The sequence below is a fragment of the Protopterus annectens genome, chromosome 13.part0, assembly GCF_019279795.1.
Source record: "Protopterus annectens isolate FY-2018-M chromosome 13.part0, PAN1.0, whole genome shotgun sequence".
Taxonomy (NCBI): Eukaryota; Metazoa; Chordata; order Ceratodontiformes; family Protopteridae; genus Protopterus; species Protopterus annectens.
In genome coordinates this window covers 1,295,084,142-1,295,104,913 of record NC_056747.1, presented here as the reverse complement: position 1 = coordinate 1,295,104,913, position 20,772 = coordinate 1,295,084,142, and the positions used below count along the sequence as shown (strand labels likewise).

The following is a 20,772-nucleotide window of genomic DNA, read 5'->3' as shown; positions in this document are numbered from 1 at the left end:
GTCAAAACCTCATACTTTATCACTCATTACAAAGTTGACAAGGCTTCCAGGGACAGGGAACTCCTTTGGATCCACGGTCCTGAGAAATATACTCCCATGAGCCACCCGAGGTTGATGGTGCTTGGGACGCTACCCATCAGTAAAGAATGAACGGAGAGATTGAACAACTTCACATAAAGAAGTTATGTACTTACCATAACGTTCCATGTGAGTTGTTCATCTCACGTTCATTCTTACATCCCTCCCTCCTACCCCCTCCTGGGCTGTTAGATGATCAAGATGCTGGATCCATCCAAGTTACTCAGTCCTTCTATACCTTTCTCTTGGGAGTGAAAGAATGACATATGGTATTATTATATGCAGCAAACAAGATCTGAGGTAATTCCAGGTGCATCATGGGATAGGGACTTGGTCTCGAGCTATTTGAAGACCTCGAGCTTTGGAATTGGCCATATCGAAGCCATGGGATTGGCTCCGAACCCATCAGTAAAGAATGAAGGCGAGATTAACAACTCACATGGAACGTTATGGTAAGTACATAACTTCTTTTTCTCTGCTGTTTTTGTTGTTATTGCACAACCTTAGTATACTACTGTTATATGACTTTTGTTTTTCTGGGATTTTTTGTTGAGTAATCAGTTTATTTTATGTTGGTTGATTCTTGATTTTATTAGTTTTTCCATTAAGTAGCTAAATTGTACATTTTTGTTTCTTATTTGTGCTACTGACCGAGATCATGGTTGAAAATAGTCTTAGGATTGCTCCATCTACCCGGTAAACAAATTGAATGAATGAATGAATTAATTAATGAACAGCAAACAAACAAATAAGTAAATAAATATTAGAACCAGGGTCTGAAGAATATTTATTTACCCTTTTGCTTTTCCTTTTCACCATGTTTCTTCTTTGTGTTATATTATTAGACCTTATGATGCTTTTAAAACTTTCACTTTTTGTTACTTTTTTCTTTCTCCTCATTTTAGACCATTCTTCCATAGACTCTTTATTTCAGAACATTTGCAGTTTTTCTTTTCTGTAAAGGAAAAATGTTCAATGTTTTTGGCATTGTTGACCTTTTCCGTGTTTGCATTCACGAAAATTATACAAATCCACCTCCCACCCACACACACACACACACACACACACACACACACACACACACACACACACACACACACACACACACACACACACACAAAAGAGCACTACAGATTCCTTAAGGGCTGCCCACCATATAATTATTTACTAACTTCAGTGAAGAAGTGATTACTTTCCAAAATTCACTCCAAACAACCTATCACCCTTTTTCTCATAGTGTGAAAAATAGATTTCTGCTGTTGATTTGTGAAAATGCAAATGATTATAGTGGAAATATATGAGAACAACTTTCTGAAAATAGGGTGCAACTAACTCATTCAAAACTTTTAAAATATAGAGGGCACAATGCCCCTTTCACCCCCTCAATCTATGAGGGCGCTGTACTCCTACTCCCACCTACATATTTTTTTCCAATTCCAAGGATGCACCCTCTTGGAGAAGGAGGAAAAGCAATGATTGCTCAAGTCCATGACTGCAGACTCTCCAAGTTAGACTAACTAAGTATCCTATTAAATGAGGCCTATTTTAAAACTCCTCATTTGATGATTTCCTGCTGTTTTTGAATACTTACCAGCTGGAAAGTAGGACAGAATGACTGTCAAATAACTAGCGAATGAAAAATGCAATTATGTGGCTAAAGGTTTGAAGTAGCTAAAAGAATTGAAAGCTGGCTTGGCGCCACACTGCTTTATATGGCGAGCATGCAGAATGATGCAGGAGAAGCAGATGCCATCAATAAACATTATCGTCCTGCAAGACAAACTACAGTCTGGAGAAACAGGCTGCATGATAACCGTCCTTGTTGTGTTGAAGCCTGTTTGTTATGTTAAAGCAAGGGCTCTCACAGAAAAATATTTTTTTTTCTCCCATTTCCTAACTCATTCTCCTTCCAGGTTTTGACATTGGGTCATCCTTTGCTAACTTCAAAAGTATAAAGTGTTTCTACAATAACAAAAATTTTTCATGTGACTGGAAAGGCTCTGTCAAAATAAATTACACCTATAGTTGTTTGTATCTGTGGCTGTAAGCTGTGTGTGCTACTTCAGTCTAGTCTGTATTGCAGAGTATAAACTTGAATGTATCTTCAAATCTCAAATATTCTCAAAAATAGTGAAATATGTTAGGTCAGGTCATTTTATGCAGTCTTTAAAATGCAGTTTTTGTAAACATTAAATACAGTATTTATAAATATTTTAAATTAGTGGGTATCTGTATAGTAGTACTTTTTCCTACAGTGTTTGCCACTGTCCTTCTATGACTTTTTTATTGCTGACTGCAAAAATGTCAGATTACAGTACATGGGGCAAAGTGTGATACTGCCACTGGCTATAGGAATGGGGTTCTACCCTCCTTTTTTCATGTGTTTCTCTCTTTGTACCTTGCAGTACATAGCTGTTAGCTATAGTAGCACTGTGTTTTGAAACTGTTTTCCAGTACAGCATGGCAGAAACTTTTGGGGCAATCTTGATTACTGGATGGGTAGACACAAATTTTAACCATGTTTATCGTGCATGTCCCTGTTTCATTTGGGAGGTGAGAACTATTAAATGCTTTTAAAGTCTGGCCAAAACTTTTAAGTTTGTCTGCTTAAAGGTGTTTATGGTTAGGAATAATATGATCCCTGTGATTGCTTGCCTAATATGTTATGGTTATATAGCCTAACTATATTATCTTTCTTTACGTTGTATTTCTACTCATGGATCTGTACATTTTTCTTTCAGACAAACAGCAGAAAGGTGCATTCTACCTCAATAACTGCACTATTCACCGAAAAGATTCAAAAAAATGTCATGGCTTTGAGGTGATCACTTCTCGCAAGCGGGCTTATCAGGTAAATTGTAGAAGCATCATTGGATTTCTGCTGTAATTGCAAACAGTCGTATGCCAGGCAGGATGACAGAGGGACCATTATTTTTTACCCTACATGGTAGATTTGTAAACAGATATTTTCTAATGTCATTCTCCTCTGAATCATACATTTTGATCTTGAAGCCTTTGTTATTAAAGCCCCTTGGGGTTATGTTGGAAAACAGTATAAAACAGAGTATGTAACATACTTTAACCATGTGAACTGTCTGCAGTTTCTTCCATCAAAAGTTTCTTATTCTGCAGTAGCAGTATTAATGTCTTTCTTCATGGGGCTAGACTTTACTGCTCTCATAGCTAGTTGTTCAACCTAGGTTATTAGCTCTCGGAATTGCCTTTTATATTTTACATTTCAGCAAGGCACACTTTTCATCTTGTCTACATATTCTCTCAACAGTTCTTTTAGCCCAGTTTTTATCTTTGCGCAATGATGATAATGAGAGTAAGATAAAATGGCATTATCTCCTTCCACACAGTAAGGATAACCTAAAACAGTGGTGTCTTCTGGTACAAGATAAAGTAAAATAGCAGTGTCACCTGGCACATAATTGTAACATAAGGTAAAATGGGGGTATCTTCTGGTATATTCTTCTGGTATATAATAAAATGTAAGATAAAATGGTAGTGTCTCCAGCTATATAATACATGAAGATAATATGAAACTGTCTCCTGGCATATGATAAAAGTAATGTAAAATGGTGATGCTTCTAGTACATAATCAAAGTAAGTTAAAATGGTGTCTTTTTCCTTATGTATGGTAGGATAAGATCACACGGTGGTGTCTCCTGATAAGTAATTTGTGTAAGTCAAAATGGTGGTGTCCTCTTGCATATGAAAAAGTAAGATACGATGGTACTGACTGCTGGTACATGATTAGAATAAGATACAACAGTAGTGACTCCTGGCACATAATGAAAGGTAAAAAGGTATTGTCTTCTGTCAGAGGATTAGAGTGAGATAAAATGTTTGTCTCCTTGCATATACAAAATAAGATAAAATGATGGTGTCTCCTGAGATTTGCCACTGACAGGATTTTATCTATGTTGATCCTAGTGCCATTATTTTTCTTGATCTCCATTGTGGGCTTCTTAGGTAAGGTAGGTTGCATCTATGTCAGCAGCATCTGTTGTCAAGCAAGATGAAAGCATATTTGAGATTTGTGTTAAGTCCTGCTTCACACCTCTGACCACTCCCTTTGCTATGCCATCAATGTACGTGGCTGGAATGATGATGTCTTAGCACTATTGTGATTTTTATAGTAGTGGTAATAATATTGGTAGTTTTATTAGAAGATGAGATTTCTGATTCAGAGGAGAGCATGGTATCTGAATCTCCCTGTGAGGGATTCTCTTTCTCTGAGACTATTTCCAGAATGTGCCAGTACTTTCAGTGGAAGAATACTGAGTTTCCTTGGTCTGTTAGAAAATACTATGAGTTGCTACAAATGGAATTCCCAAAATCATTACCTATCCCTCCACTGCTGTCATCATTGAAGGATGCTGTCGTCAAAGCCTGTGGTTTCCCTGACAGGTAGCCTGCTGCACCTAAAAGCAGAATGTACAAAGTTCCTCAGTCTTTCACGTTTTTATATGCTTATCCCAGACCTAACCCAGCAGCTATAGCTTTAGTTAATCCAACTGCTGCTAAACATTTTGTTAACTCTTGTCCTTTTCCTTCTGACAAGGATGGTAAAGCTATTTATTTTGGGAAAAAGTATACGCTTCTGCAACTTTGATTTTTATAATCTGATATTGCCAGGCTCATATATTGAAGCTTATACTGACTAACTGTGATAGTATGAGGAGTGTGTTAGCTGCTGTTTCCTGTTGTGAGTTAAAATCTGCTTTGCGTAGTCTAGTTTCTTTTGTTTATGGGGTCACTACCCATTGCAGGTGTGTATATGAAGTTGTAGATTCTGTATCATGTTTGCCTGGCTGTATTCTCAGAAATCCCTTGAGAAGAACAAAGGACTATCAAACAAGGCAGAGTGACTATATAAGGAACCTTGTCTATTTTAACCCCAACACCCGTACCGCACACACGCGCGCGCGCTCACACACACACACACACACACACACACACACACACACACACACACACACACACACACAATCTGGCAGTTCCTTATCCCTACCAGAAAGTCTGAATCTCCATTTCTTTCTTTGGAAACAGACTGTTTCAGACAAATGAATTCTGAGTCTGATTCAGAAGGGCCACAAATGGTAATGGGAAAAAATGCTCTTTTCCAGGGAATTCCTCCTCATCTTCCAGACCAAGCTCTTCTGTTTCCTGATCTCTTACAAAACATGCTGTCATGAGGTCTGTATGTCAGTATCTCCACCTTGTGAAGGTACTGACCCAAACTTGAGGATGAATTCAGTTTCAGCAGTACTATTGTCTTTTACTTGCTGACTTATTATCTCTCCATTCAGATGCCTGGCTCAGTATAAGGTGGCTTCATGTACAATGGGCTCTCTACACAATTGTGTATTGCATTTTAGGTTGCGGAAATAGTTAAAGAATGCCTTGTGGTTGTCCAGTGCCTGGGAGGCTAAATTTATGTCAAATTTGGCTTTTGGAGGACTTTATTTGTCCTGTGAGTGTTTGTTTACTTTGATGAGAGTGTTTTTATCCTGTTGCTAATTGTTGCCATTATTTTCTTCCCTCTGTTATATAGCCTATTGATGTTCTGATTCCACCAGGGTAGCTTGTTTTTTGAGGTAGTTCTCTACTTCTTCCTAGCGGGTACAGCTGCCTCTATGCAGCTATTAACATGCTTGCATAAGGTTTCTCTGCACAGTTCTACATACGCATTAGTGTTCTCAGGGTTTATGAGGGCTTGAAATTTTACCCAATTACCACTTAATAGTAGGAAGTTAGCCACAGAGTAGTTCCTGAATATTCCACAGTTAGCTGGGGTTCTTGGTTTTATTTTCACTTCAAAGGAGACAATTTTGTGGTCTTTCCTTACCAGAGAAGACATTGCACTAGGGAGTGTGCAGCATTCTCCCATATTAGTGAGGACCAGATCCAGTATATCTTCCAGTAGTGCTGCATTGTTACTAGGAGAAATGTAAGAGCAGTAATACATATTTGTTTATAATTGTTTTATTCCAGGAAGTAATAAGAAGCTCTGCTGAATTGAATTTTGGTATTGGTTTGTTGTAAGGTGAACTGTGGTAGTTGCTGGGAATTATTAAAGCAGTAAAACCACCACCTTTCCTCTTTATATGGTCATTATGGATGATATTATAGCCAGGAAATGTAATTTCAGAATTGTTTATGCTGGGTTTAAGCCAGATTTCAGTTATAGCAAGATTATCAGGTGTATGTTGGGTAACCCAGGCATGTAGTTTAGAAATTGTATTTCTTATGCTTCTAACATTTATGGCAGCAAAAGGTAGATTGCCGGGGTTGGGGGTTGACCATTGTAGGGTTAGACTTGTGTGTGGAAGAGAATTGTCTTGATATTTTTTGCGACTGGTGGGGCCACGATTAGTGTGAATGCCTCATCCTAAAAGGATTTTAGTATATTGGGAACTTATTTATACTTGTTTTTTTGGAGAGTCCTCTTAATTTTGTTTTGGTTTGAGTTAAAATGGAGTTAATTAGTCTATATTTAGAGTAAAAGTGAGGGGCGACATTAGTTGGTTTGGTGCAATATGTGGTGTGTATAGGGATGAAGTATGAATAGTTGATTGAGGCAAAGTTGGGGATATGTTGAGAGCTATTATAGAGTCATAATAGGTTAAAAGATGGAGCAGGAGATGACTAGAGGATAAGCTGAGTAGAAGCATGATAAATTAAAGGGATCTGTATGTTATAGTTGGCAGGTAGTGAGGAAGTAGGGATCAAGAAGGAAAAATAAGTTGTCAGATAGAAGGATATTTAGTAGTGGTGGAGTCTGAAGAGACTGATAGAGGATAGGTAGGAAATAAGTATTTTCAATGAAGGAAGATAGTTAGGTTGTCCTAGTATCTTCTCTGGAATGTAAGGAATAGGGGGTTTAAAAGGCTAGAGTATGAGAATGTAGGTAAAATGGGAAGAAGTGAGGGTTTATTTGGGAAACGTAGAAGGTACAATAAAGAATAGATAGGTGCTGTTAGGAAAAGGTGTGACTGTGAATCTATATTCAAAGCAGTGTTGACGTGAGAAAGATAGTTGCGAATGGTGCTAAAAGATTAAATGGAAGTTGGGAATTAGGTAAAAGAAACATGAGTGTGTGTATAATAGCAATAAGTTTGAGAGGGTTAGGGAATATGAGTCACAAGTGTAATGTGTGTGTAGGAAGTATAATAGTAGAGTAAGAGGGGGTGGGTGGGAATTGGGTAGGGGGGCATAATGGGTGTCCATCATCAGGTCAGATTATAACAGAGAGTTATCAAGTTTATAGCCAATACAAAGCAGTTAGCAGAAAGGTACCAAGTAGAACAGGTTTTATTTCATTTCCTGAATGCAGAAACCTGTCAGCCAGGAAGAATGAGTAGCTGTATATAGAGTGTAATCTACTGGTCAAGTGAGAGGACAGTAGCCGAAGTACTAAGTGGTCCTTGGAGTGCAAGGTCAACTCTGTTGGGGGATGTTAAAAAGTGATTTCTAGCACAGGCAGGTACATATTTGACTAGATGAAGCTAATACATAGCAAGGTTCTTCAAGTTAAATATACCTACATTGTACAAAGACAAAAATCTCAATGAAAATGTTTGGGAGTTGGCCCATGTGGCAGAGGTTATGCAGTATCAGAGTTGGTTATAGTGACCAGTGTCTCTGAAAGGAATGCTAAGATGAAAACTTGACTAAATTGTCATATTATGTTGAGGCAATAAAGTTAATACTTAGTTTAAAAAGAAATGGAGGAAGGACCACAGTGAGTCAGAGCAAAAGAATATGGAGAAAGTATAAGAATAGAGGGATGACAAAAACGTACATGAATGTAAACTGAAAGCAGGTTAACAGGAGGTATACTGATAGAGAACCACAGTAATAGAGTGTATATATAGAGCTGTGTAGTACGCGTTATCATAACATAGCACTAAACTGATAAGCACAATATAAAGCCATCACTTAGTAATATTCATGGGATTAATCAGGATATCAAAAGAGTGTGTGCACATGTGTGTATGTACATATATATATATATATATATTTATAAATATATATATATTAATATATATATATATATATATATATATATATATATATATATAAAATAGCAAAACATCAGAAACTGACATACTGACATTACATACTTATTAAAGGACTCAATATACATACATACATACATACATGCATACAAAAAGCTTATAGAATGTGAATGAAGCTGATACAAATAAAGCACACTACCAAGGTCTATTCATTGCTCTACACAGTCTTAGACGAAATAGAAATGTAATAACGTATGACACATACCTGCACTGTGAGGAAGATGGTGTCTGATTGAAAGAGGAAAGAATAGTGAGGGAATGCTGAGCAGTGCATTCTACTACAGTTACCCTTCCACCCTCAGATCAAATGATAATAGAGTGATCAATTTATAGCAAATACAAAGCAGGGAGGTACAAAGCACAACAGGTTTGCTTTCATTTCCTGAATGCAAAAACCTGTCAACCAGGAAGACTAAGTAACTGGCATTTGCAGTGTAATCTACTGGTCAAGAGAAATGACAGTGGCCAACTTAGTAAGTGGTCCTTAGAGTGCAAGGATAACTCCTTCAGAGGAGTGTTAAAAAATAATTTTCAACACAGGCAGGCACATATTTGACTAGATGAAGTTAATACACAGCTAGGTTTTTCAAGTTAAATTTGTTTACTGTACAAAGGCAACATTCTTAGTGAAAATGTTTGAGAGTTTGCCCTTGTGGCAGAGCCTGCAGTATCGAGGTCAAATATAGTGGCCAGGGGCAATTATACAAAGACAAAATTCTCATTGAAAATGTTTGATAGTTGGCCCTTGTGGCACAGCTTCTGCAGCACTGGTGGTGGATGTAGTGACCAGAGGCTATTGTACAAAGACAAAAGGCTGAGTAAAAATGTTTGGGAGTTGGCCCTTGTGGCAAAGCTTGCAGTATCAGGGTCAGATTTAGTGATAAGTTGCTACTGTACAAAGACAAAATTATCAGTGTAGATGTTTGGGAGTTGAACATTGTGGCACAGCTTCTGCAGTATTGGTGGCGGATATAGTGAACAGAGGCTGTGCATTGTGAGGAAGTTGATGACTGAGTCCAAATATCCAGAGACATTCTGAAAACTCATAAGTACTCTCCAAAGATCATTATGGTGACTCCCTTCTAGCCCAGGCAGCAGTGGTTCTCCCTTCTTTTGAAAGTGGCCAAGGGCAATTACCACAAGCTTCCTCTTAAACTTGACCCACTCACACAAGACAGGGAAGTGTTTCATACATCCCAACTCGAAACAACTTCAACTAACTGCCTGGATTATAACATTTCCATCTTTTAAGTACCTATTGTCTGAGGAGTGCAACAGATACTAAAGTAGGCAAGAAAATGTGGTATTATGAAATTATATATTGGCAAATAGACAAGGACCAGGATCCTTTTAAGGACAATATTTCTATAGCTCTTCGTTATTTGTGTGAGTTCCTATCCTCTTGCCTGTCTTTCTACTCCATCAAAGTTCAACTTTCAGCCATTTCCCATTAACATTTGATACCATTGCAGTTACTTATGCTTTAAAATGTCCATGTGGTTTTATCTACATTGGTCAAATAAGCAGAAAATTTAAAACTAAACTTTGGGAGCATACTAGAGATATGCAACACAATAAGGAAAATAAACTGGTGGCTGATCACTTTTTTTCTGGTCATAATAGTGATAACCCATTGTTGGAAGCTACTATTTTTGAATAGTTGTTTACACATGAAAGGAAATGCTGCAATATAAAATAGTATTTTCTTTATAAAGAAACTTTTTTACATTGAAGTTTAATGCTTTGCAGTTGTATGGATTAAATAATGAATGTACTTGGAAAAATGCTCTAGTGTAATATTTCTTTAAGAATTTAGCCTAGTTAATATATTGATTTTACTGGATAATGATTGAGAGAGTTTTTGTTATTTAAGCTGTATTTGTTTAGTGTGCATTTATTTAGTAAGGCATTAGCCGGAGGAGCTAGAGAGTATGAGTGCTTTTTAAATAAATGTGCTTAACTATTGTCACTTTATCATTTATATATTCCCAACAGTTGTACATATTCCTCACAGACTGGACCTACTCAAACAGGATATGGGGAGTTTGAAGCGCCTGTTTTATGAGAATGTGCAGAAGGTATTAAAGGGGAAAACGCATTCTGATGTGAAAATGTTTTTGAAAGGGAAGTTGTACACCAAGCCTTCTGGAAAATAGGTGGATCCTCACTGGGATCTTAATTTTGTCTTAAAAAGTGTTACCAATTGCTCTGACCTTTGCAAGAAGAGTGGTTGAGCTGCAAGCTCTTATGATGGGTCAGCCGTACCTCATCTTCAACAAAGACAGGGTTTTCATAAGAACTAATCCTTCATTTCATAGGTTCATAGGTAGGTACTAGGCTATCTGCCCTAGGGCATTTATAAGCCTAGCCAGAGTGTGTTGACTTTTGCCTCCCTTTTAGATTAGATTCCTGAGCCTCTGTCCAGCAGGGCCATAGAAGTGATCCCAGGTGTAAATTTATGATTTCCAATCCACTCATCAAGATTTCTTTTGAAGAGGGTCAGTGAGGTGCTCTGCCTAACATGGATAGGGATTCTATTCCAGAGCGAGGGAAGCCTCTGGGATATGAATCTATCCCTCCAGCATGTCCTATTTATTGTTGTGCTGAGGTTTAAATCCCTGGAACGTGTAGCTCTAAGGGATTTGGATTTCTTGAGGTGGAGCATGTCCATTAATTCCGGGTTAGACATGGCCTTGTACATCAGGCAGAGATCACCTCTGAGTAGGCGGTAAGCAACTGAGTAGAGCTAGAGTTTCTTTAGTTGAGCTGCATAGGGCATCTGTTTGAGGCCCACAATCCTCTTGGTGAGGTACTTTTGGGGTCTCTCTAGCTGTTGCAGGTGTCGGGTAAGGTACATCCCAAATGAGGCATTGTACTCAATTATGGGGCTGATGAGCAATGAGTAGAGGGGCACAATGACCTCTCTTGATCTAGATGTGAACCCTTTCATGATTAGGTGGGATATATAGAAGGTTTTTCTAACCACTTTGGCAATGTGATTATCAAAGGAGAGGTTACTATCTACTTGGGTCCCAAGATCCCTAATTACATCTTCCGTACTTAGTGGATTACCACCTATGTGGTAGTTTGTGGGCACATTGTTTTTCCCCAAAGGTGATGACTATGCACTTTTTGGCATTTAGCTTGAGGCCATGGTTCTGACACCAGGTATCTGTCTCCGTAAGACCCTTCTGGAGGATGCTTGCGTCAGCTGGAGAGTCGATTATGGCTCCCAGTTTGCAATCATCTGCGAACTTGGTCAGCCACAGTCCTGCCGTGCTTGCCTGTACCTCAGAGAAGTATATACTGAACAAGAGGGGTCCCAGGACTGAGCCCTGTGGGACACCACTTGTAGCTGGTTTGGAGTCGGACATGGCACCCGCAACTCTGACCATGTGGGTTCTATCCCTGAGCCAGTTTGCAACCCATCTCATGACATAGGGGTTGATATTCAAGCTGGTAAGCTTATTTATAATGTTAGAGTGGGCTATTGTGTCGAAGGCCTTTGCGAGGTCCAGGTAGGCTGTGTGGACTACCTTTCCCTCATCTATGGCCTTGGTAACTGTTTCAAAGAAGTCAGCTTTGTTTAAGAAGCAAGATCTGCCTTTAACAAAGCCAAATTGGGTAGGGTCCAGTGTCTGGAGGTTCCCAATGTCTTTGTTTATGAGATCCATGATGATGTGCTCCATAGCTTTGCAGACCAGGCTAGTCAGGCTTATAGGGCGATAGTTCCCGGGATCCGTTGTGGCGCCACCTTTGTGGAGCGGGATAACTGTTGCTGTACACCATTCTTTGGGTACATATCCTGTAGTAAGGCTGAGTTTGAACAGTGACTTTATGTAAGGGTTCAGTTCTTTTTGGAGCTCGTGTAAGACGCAGCCTGGGACACCATCCGGTCCCACTGATGCTGTGTTTTTTGCTTTGGAGAGGGCTGATTTCACCTGTGTGTCTGTGATGTCTGGGAGACTACATTCTTCTGGGAAAGACACTGGCCCTTTTGGGGGGAAGGGGGGTAAAGTTTGCACTGAACCTGTCCGCCAGGATGTTGGCAATGTCTTTAGGTTCAGTGTATTTTTTTGCCATTTTGCACCAGCTCAGAGCAGATCTGAGAGTTGCCACCTAGACTCTTGATGTAGCTAAAGAAGGCCTTGTGATTATCTTTAGTCTTTGACGATTTTTCTTTCGAAGCTGGCCTTTGATGATTTTATGAGGGATCATAGTTACTTGCTAATACTGATCAGGGATGCCTTCCCTTTTTGGGATTTTGCTCTATCATGTAATAGTTTCCCCCTTCTGTTGTATAGCTTATTTATGGCTGGGGTCCACCAGACTGGTCTCCTGTTTTTGGAGGAGTGAGTCTTGGTTTTACTTGGGATGGCTCGATCAATGCATTCCTGTAGGTGCTCACAAAATGCATTTTAAAGGATTCTGCGGTTTGGGCAGCATTTTTCGTTAGCCAGGGGGCTTTGAAGCTTTCCACCTCGGTCTTGAGAAGTGTGAAGTTTGCTTTTGAGAAATTTTTCACAGTGGTTTCCTTGGCTGGGGGTGAGATGTGGATGTCCAGTGTGATTATTTTATGGTCTGATCTTACCAATGAGGGGTTTACCTCTGGTATGGAACATTTAGCCCTCATGTTGGTGATGACCAGGTCCAATAGGTTTTCCCCTCTTGTGGGAGTGGTGATCAGTTGTTCCATGGCGTTTAAGTTTATAAACTCCAGGAACCATTGGGCAAAGGAGTTGGGACTTGAGTAGTTTTCCCAGTCAATGTTTGGGTAGTCGAAATCACCCAATGTCATGGTGTTTGGTGAGACCTTCATATTCTCCAATGTTGTCAGGAATGCCGAGTGGGGGTCCTGAGACAAGGTGGGTGATCTGTAGCAAGCTACAAACTGAAAAGCAGTTTTGCCCACTGTTAGTTGCACATGGATGGTAGCAGATGCCTCCTTGATGAAAATGGATACTCCCCCGCCTTTTGTATTTCGGTCAGAGTTCTGGGGCCTTAAAGCATGGTATGAGTTATATCCTGGTAGTGCTGTGGTGCTCTCTGGAGCCTTGAACCAGGTTTATGTTACTGCACAGATATCTATTTTCTCCATACTGAGGAGTGCATCGAGTGCATGCATCTTGAGGTTTAGACTTCTGGCATTGAGTAGTATTACTCTTTGTTTTTTGTTTCTTGTGTTGTCTATGGAGGTGGGTTTGTCTTTTGAGCCTTGCCTAAAAAGGCACTATGGGGGTGGCAAGAGCCTTAGCCAGTATTTGAAAGCCTAAGGGTGACAGGTGCAAGCCATCCCTAGCAAACTAACGTGGCTTGTCAAGCATGTCATCCGAGGCTGACAGACACTGGATCCCCTTTGAATGACACCAATAGCTTAGCCAATTGTTAAAATTGATCATTTTGTCTTTATACTGTGGCATAATTCTTGGTGAGGGCAAGATGCTACTCAGGGTAAGGGTCATACCGGCCTGGGCTACATGATCAGAGAGCTCCTCTATGTCTCTTTTCATGTAGTCCAGGGAGGTACGTCTCAGGTCATTCACAACAACATGGACAATGATAGAGTCATATTTGTACTTGCTTTGGAGTGACCTGAGTGCTTGTGTTATGTGGCGGATCCTGGCACCCAACAGGCAGCTTACAGTGACCTTCTCCTTGTCCAGTCTGGTGAGTGGGATGTCAGTGTGTCTGACAATAGAGTCTCCTATTACTAGTGTATTTGGTGTGTTATTTAGCCTTAAGGGCTGCGACTGTATGGCACACTGACTTTGTGAAGTATGTGATACGTGAATATTATTGTGGGGTAGCGGTTGCTTGGATGTCTGCTTTGAAGGTCTCTGCTGCTTTGGCAAATTTTTATTTAGAGCCTCCGAATATGTTTTTGTGTGTTTATGTGTCTTGTTTGCTGATACAATTGGTCTATGTGAGACTGGTTGTGTGGTGCTAGTGGTTTCCTTCTCCTCCTGACTGACTGTGCCAGTCTTGGGTTGAGAGAGCTCTGCCTACAGTTTGGCTGTATAGTTGCATCTCTCACATACATTTGAGTTTTTATTGGAAGGAGGAGAGGGTTGTCTGTGTATATAAGGCAATTATAACAATTTCTCAAGATTCCCAGATTCACCATCTGGACTGGAAATATACCTGAAACTGCCCTTTGGACATGCCTGAATAGTTTAAAGAACAGGTTTATTGATTGTCCAGAAGGGACGAATAGGGAGCCTTGTACTACTAAATAGTATAAGGGGGTGTAGTGCTATAGTTTGTTAGCGCTTACTTGAGAAGTTTGAGCAAGTGCTGGGCTGTAAAAGGAAGGTTGAGTGTTTGCTTTGAGAGTTTGACTAGTTCTAAGGGAAAAATTGAAGAGCAGACTTTGTGAAGCCGGGAATAGTTTAAAACTGCTTAAACGGCACTGTGTGATGTTGCGCAACATTGCGTGATGCGCAAAATCACTCAAAACCATGCAAATGCGGGTTTTAAGGCAGGGAGCTTGAAAGAGATAGGAATTAGCCCAAAACGGCCAATAAGCTACAAGTTGCTGGGCTGAGACCACTCCTCCAGGGACATATGGGCTACTCAAAGATCCCCACTCTCACTGGTGAACAGAGAAGCTTCCTCCTATCCAAGTAAGGATATGGGCAACACAGGAACTTATACCACAGTCCAGAATTCAGCAAAAGCTGAAATCTGGGCCACTCTAGTTTAGAAAAGGCGGGAAACAAAGATATATATAGATATATATATATATATAGATATATATATATATATATATATATATATATATATATATATATATATATTTTTTTTTTGCAGAACAACTGTAACTTACACAAGAAACACTGTAAATGTTTTAAACATGCTAGTGCACTTGAGTGTATAGCCTACAACAGTTAAACAACACAAAAATGACTTTAAATGACTTTTGAAGTGCAAAAACAGTAAAAATGCAAAAAACAATGCTTTTTAAATCTTAGATAAGCTAGAGAAATATGTACAACTGTTGAGAATATATATGCCTAACGTGGTATCTGAATTTACTTTGAGCCAAGCTGTCCATCTCCCTGTCTTCTTTTCAGAATCTAAAAATGAGAGGGGAAGGCTACACCATACCTTGGATGTCCACAGACAATCCAGTCGTTTAGAAACACTGATCAGTTATTGATTTCTTGTGAAGGTAAAAAGAAGGACCATCTGTTTCAAAGCAAACTATTTCCAAATAGTTATCTCATGCTATTACCTGTAGTTATGCTCACCACTACAAGGCAATTCCAGACAGGGTCAATACTTATTCTGTCAGTATCTTGGCCAAATCTGTGGTGTTTTATGAAGGGTTGGATTCTAGGAAAAGCAACATGGTCCTCTGTGCATAGCACTAAAAATTAGCTTATTTTACAAGTCTAGGACAGACTTTGCTAGGGCCATTTTTCCAGGGGTTCTTGGACCCTCATCCTCTCTCCTCCCAGTCAGTCTAAGCTATGGTAATCTACCCATATAGCTAAAGCAGTGATCAATATGGTGACCATAGTACAGCTGTGTAAGTGACCTTACCATAACAGTAGGTGTTCAAATGATCACTGCAGCAGTAGCCACTCTACCCCTCCATCTCCCCTTATTGTTGTATACTTTTATGGCCAGGATGATGACCTCTAACTTTAGATCTGAATTCCTTTTCATTCTTCCTCAAAGTATGGGTTCAGATCTGATCCTCGGATCCAACTCAGCCACATATACCAGATTTTGGATCCAGGTTTCAAGCTCCTCCCTCTAGCCATAATGCCGTATTCCATCCCCATTGCCCCAGATCTTGTTTGCTATCATTGCAAACAGATGCAGGTTCCACTCTTGAGCGATTGTGTAGTTTTATTGTGAATTTTTCAAGTTTTACTATTCTAAAGACTTTTTTTCCTTTATTCTAGTCTTTTGACTTCCCTCCCTCTAGTTATTGCTGGTCATTAAGAAAACCTTTCTTCCATACAATGTTTTAGTATATATATATATATATATATATATATATATATATATATATATATATATATACTTTATCATTGCTGGTATTTTCTCCTTAACCTCCATTTTGTAGGATATTTCTATTTATTACCATTGCTGGTAATTTTTCTTTCTCTCTCTCTATTTCTAAAAAAAAGGTTATTATTTTTCTGATGTTGTTTCTAATAGTGTTTGTCTTCTCTTTTCTGTAATTATGTCGAACAAACCAACAGGCATTAAAAAGTGCACTTCTTGTGGGTATAAGACACCAAACTCAGATGCTCACAAGGAGTGCATTTATTGCCTAGGAGCTGGGAACCTGGACACACCTTGTAGGATCTGTTCTACATTTAATCCTAGAGCCCTGGCAGACAGAAGGAATAAACTAATTTTACAGGGCCTTCTTCCCTCTACTTCTTCATCAGGGGTCAACCCCTCCTCAAATATTAGTAAGTCTACTCCTTTGGAGCACTGCAAATGCTGTCCTTCAGTGTCCCCCAGGTCTTCATCGGAACTGCCATCAAAAACTAGAAAAATCTCAGATCCAACCTTGTTGGATTAGAAGACTCGACATTCGGATCTGAAGCCTTCAGATCCTGAGGATTCAGCTGTCACCATCATAACCGGAAGTCCAACCATGCCCCCTCTGGATCCTAACTCATTGGTTTCCAAGCAGGGACCATTCTTTAGGAGTGCAACTCCAGAATATGCATCGAAACCAATTTCACTCACCTTGACTGCTCAGCTTCTTCAAACTCCAAAGAAGCATTCTAGGTGTCCATCCACCACTTCCTCTAGGTCTTCCAGAAGCTTGTCAGAAGGAGATGTGGATAGGATGATATGAAAGTTCCTCAGAGCTCAGATCGAGATGGGGGGGGGGGGTCTTATAAACTCCGCCCCCTATTGGATCTGTGAATATGTCTATCATTTCTCCTTCTCCAGTCCATCCGATGGTTTCAGAATCCCTAAGTCTGAGATCCCCAAGAGGTTTGGTGTTGAGTTTCTTCCTCCACTCTGACTGTTTTCTTGACTGGTTCTGCTCCAAGACCCTCAGATCAGAACGGGTCTCTGAGCTGAAATGTTGGCATTGGATCCTAGGGGATAGGTTGAGTTCTGATTTTGTTGGATCTATCCCTTCCCCATGGAGCTTCAGCCCCAGACAGTTTGGATCCGATTCTACCCGTGAAGTCCACATCTAGGGATAGCTTAGATATACCCTCTTCAGGAGCTTCTAAGAGGGCTGGTCAGGGTATCTCCCAGACCTTTGGCTTTCGAGGTGGTAGAAAGGGCTTTTCTCTCCAAAGAGAACTGTCTTCTCATATTTCAGATCCTATCCCTTTTCTTTTATCATTTCTGAGCTCTGATTTTGGTCAGACTTATTCCACAGGGACAGCCTGTACCATTGAGTCTCCAGCCAGTTCCAGTGGAAGGACTTCCATTCTCTTCCTTCACCTCTCCGGAACACCTCATGGAGGAGGTGCACTGGAAGAAAATGTGCAAAAGGAGACACACAGATTCCCCCATGGAGTCTCTCATGGAGGATACCTTTTTTGATGAAGGAGAGGGATCCCACAGCTCACCACTGGATGACATCTCCTGTGGAGATATTTTAGAGATCCTGAAACAGAAGGGTGGTTGGTCTTCCCAAAATTCTTCACCAGAAGAGTCCATGTTCTCCGATGCTTTTTGTTCTGGACCTTCCATGTCTTGGGTAACCCCCCCCCCCCCAGCAAATGAACTTATTGATCTGGTTTCTGGCCAGGCATGGACGGAGCCAGATACTGTCTAGCCCATTCCCAAATGCTCTGACACGTTTTTGGCCCCACTTACCGACAGGTGCCACAGGAGCAATGAAGTTCCATTCGATGCTATGATGGTGTTGGCAGCCACTAAGAAAGAGCTAGCAGAGCAGAGCTCTTCTGTCCATCCACCTAACAGAGAGTGTAGAGTGTTGGATAGATTTAGAAAGTAAGTGTTTGCTTCAGTTACCTTTGCTGTGAGGTCACTAAATTACCTGGCATTACTAGACTTCAGAGAGATTTGACCAAGCAACTGTCAAATACTCTCTCAGAGTCCATGTCTGCTGAAGATTTCAAAAGGATATCCTCTCAACTGGCCACTCTTTTATCTATATTAAATGCTTCTATGAGGGTAATCTCTCACACAACTGATGGTACCCCACGAACAGCCGATTCAGGAATCACCATAAGGAGGCATGCCTGGATGCAGCTGTGCTGATTTGCAGAGCATTTTCAGATGTCCTTTATTAATGCCCCATTCTATGGCACTTCTTTGTTTGTCCCATCAGTAAAGGATATGCTTACCTGCAGTGAACAAGATGGAAAGACCCTGTCTGTTGTGGAAATCAAGTTTTCTGTGCCTCAGCGAAGCTTCTCTAAGAACCTGAGAGGTGGTAAGAAAATGTGCTTCTGTAAATATCAGGGACCTTTCCAAGATTCACGTGAGGATAATCCCACCAGAGGCAGAGGAGAAAATTTTAGCAGTGGAACATTTTAAGCTTAGCCAGTTACCCCATGTGAGAATCAAATTCTGCACCTTGTGTCTTTAAGGTAAGCATCTTAACCATTATGTCAACCTCCCACCCCAGTATGTAAAGAAAGCAAAGTTCCGAATGGTCACGGTTCAGTTCATCATGCCTTTTCTGCAAAAGGACAGTTGGATTTGTTCTAGATCTTCTGGATACGTGCCATCACATCAAAATAGACAGACAATCCAGAAGAAATGTTTGCTTTCGGCTGGGCGCCAGTCATTACCAGTTCAGAGCTCTGCCCTTTGGACTCACCACAGCCCCCAGGATGTTTACCAAATGCATGGCAATAGTGAGAGCTCACCTGAGACCGAAGGGATAACAAGTGATGTGATGTTATGTTGCCCCATCTCACCTTCATTCTTGCTGGTTGGGTTTTGGCTCCGACTCGGCCTATACTAACGCTCAAGCTCTTCTACTGGCTCGAGGCTGAGCCCTAGCCCATGATGCTTAGCGGCTGTTCCCCAGATCTCGCTTTCTGCTTGAAGCTTCGGGATTGTCTTCACTGGCTCAGGCTTGTAAAATTTAATATTTTATATTTGTTCTAATAATTACTTCCTAATAATTATCTGTTTTTACTTACTAGTTCTATCGTAATAGCCTTGTGCTATTTTTGGCTCTTTAAACCTTGTATTTTTACCTTTGCAGCTGTCTTTTTCTTTGGGCCTTGTTGTCTCCTCAATAATCCATTTAAATTAGGGGATTCTTGTCTCTTTTCTTCCTTCTTTCCCCTTTTTAGGAGTCACCATTTAAGTTAGAGACATCTCCTCTGGTGGAGGAAATAGTTGTTTAACTTAGAGACTTCTCCTCCTCCCTTTTCTCCTCTTCTCTTATAAAAAAGAAAAATTTAGATACATGTTTTTTCCTATCTTATTCCTATAAAAGATATAACCTTTTCTAACATTTATTGAGTGTTTTCTTTCTTATAGCTAACATGTCTATGGAACCAGCTAAGGAACATAAGTCAGGATTCAAAAAGCACGATTCCTGCACTCAAAAAATGTCCATTCAGACACACTAGTTGTGGGTACTGTCTGGGACCACTCCATCTTCAAGATTCCTGCTCCATTTGCCATAGTTTTAGTTCCAGGGTCTTGCAGGAGTGGAGGAATAAGCTTATATTGAGAGGCTTATTAAAAGTGGATGAAGGAAATCAGACAAAAAAATCGACACGACCAAAAAGTCTGCTTCATCGGCTCCGGTGTCTGAGCCGACAAGCAGCACCAAACTTGATACTTCTTCGGCTCCGAATGTTGTCAGACCCGAGAAACATGCTTCTCCCTCAGTTCCATCTGTTTCATTAGAACTGTTGTGGAGCCAGAAAAGGAGCCGGTCACTGTCCTTGGAGCCTGTTCTCTTGGTGCCAGTATCCTTTACTACAGTTGGTGGTAGGTAGGCAGGTAGCCATAAGTCTTCCAGTCATTCCTCTAGATCCTCCAGGCTATCGGATGATGATGTGGAACAAGTAGTGAAGAGGTTGCTTCGGACCCAAGCCCTAGCAGAAATTCTATCGAGCCCAGCCCATTGGATCTTCCTCCTCCAACTCGAATGAGTTTGGAGTCAGAGAGTATGGAAGTCATTGTGCTGGAACCGCCAGAGCCAGTAATCATTACTGATATCTCAACTCTGACATCTGCTGTGGTTTCCTCGATGCTTTCGTCCATCAAGGGACCTGGGGGCTGACACTCCCTGGTCTGCTCCAGGGGGGAAGAGTTGACTCGGACCCTTGTCGGAGCTGGCTTTCCCACTCGGCACCTTGGTTCAGGTGAGTTCGGCTCCCACATCTGCCTCAGAGCCACACTCCTCAGTGCTGCGGAGATCTCCCGGGCTCTCGGGGCCAGAGTCTCTCTTGGCCCAGCACTGCTATACCTTTAAGGTGATGCGGAGTGTGCTCTCAAATGAGTCTGCTCCACCTTCGGTTCCAGCCTCTCTTCCCCCTAAGGGACTGGTGTCCACCTCTTCATTACCCCTCCATCACCCACAGAGTAGAGAGCCAGTGCTCCAGGAAGCCACAATGGGTGGATCCTCCTCTTCCGATACCTCCCCAGAGCATCTCCCTGAGGAGGTCCCTCG

At 40.8% G+C, this 20,772-nt stretch overlaps 1 protein-coding gene across 1 annotated transcript in view; it reads left to right on the top strand.

The window, feature by feature from the left end:
- Positions 1-20,772, top strand: part of SKAP1 (src kinase associated phosphoprotein 1) — a 2,077,187-nt gene that overhangs the window by 157,981 nt on the left and 1,898,434 nt on the right. Inside the window, exon 3 of the mRNA XM_044055319.1 lies at positions 2,820-2,929. Within this exon, the coding sequence (XP_043911254.1) occupies positions 2,820-2,929 (110 nt within the window). The remainder of the gene's footprint in view (positions 1-2,819; positions 2,930-20,772) is intronic.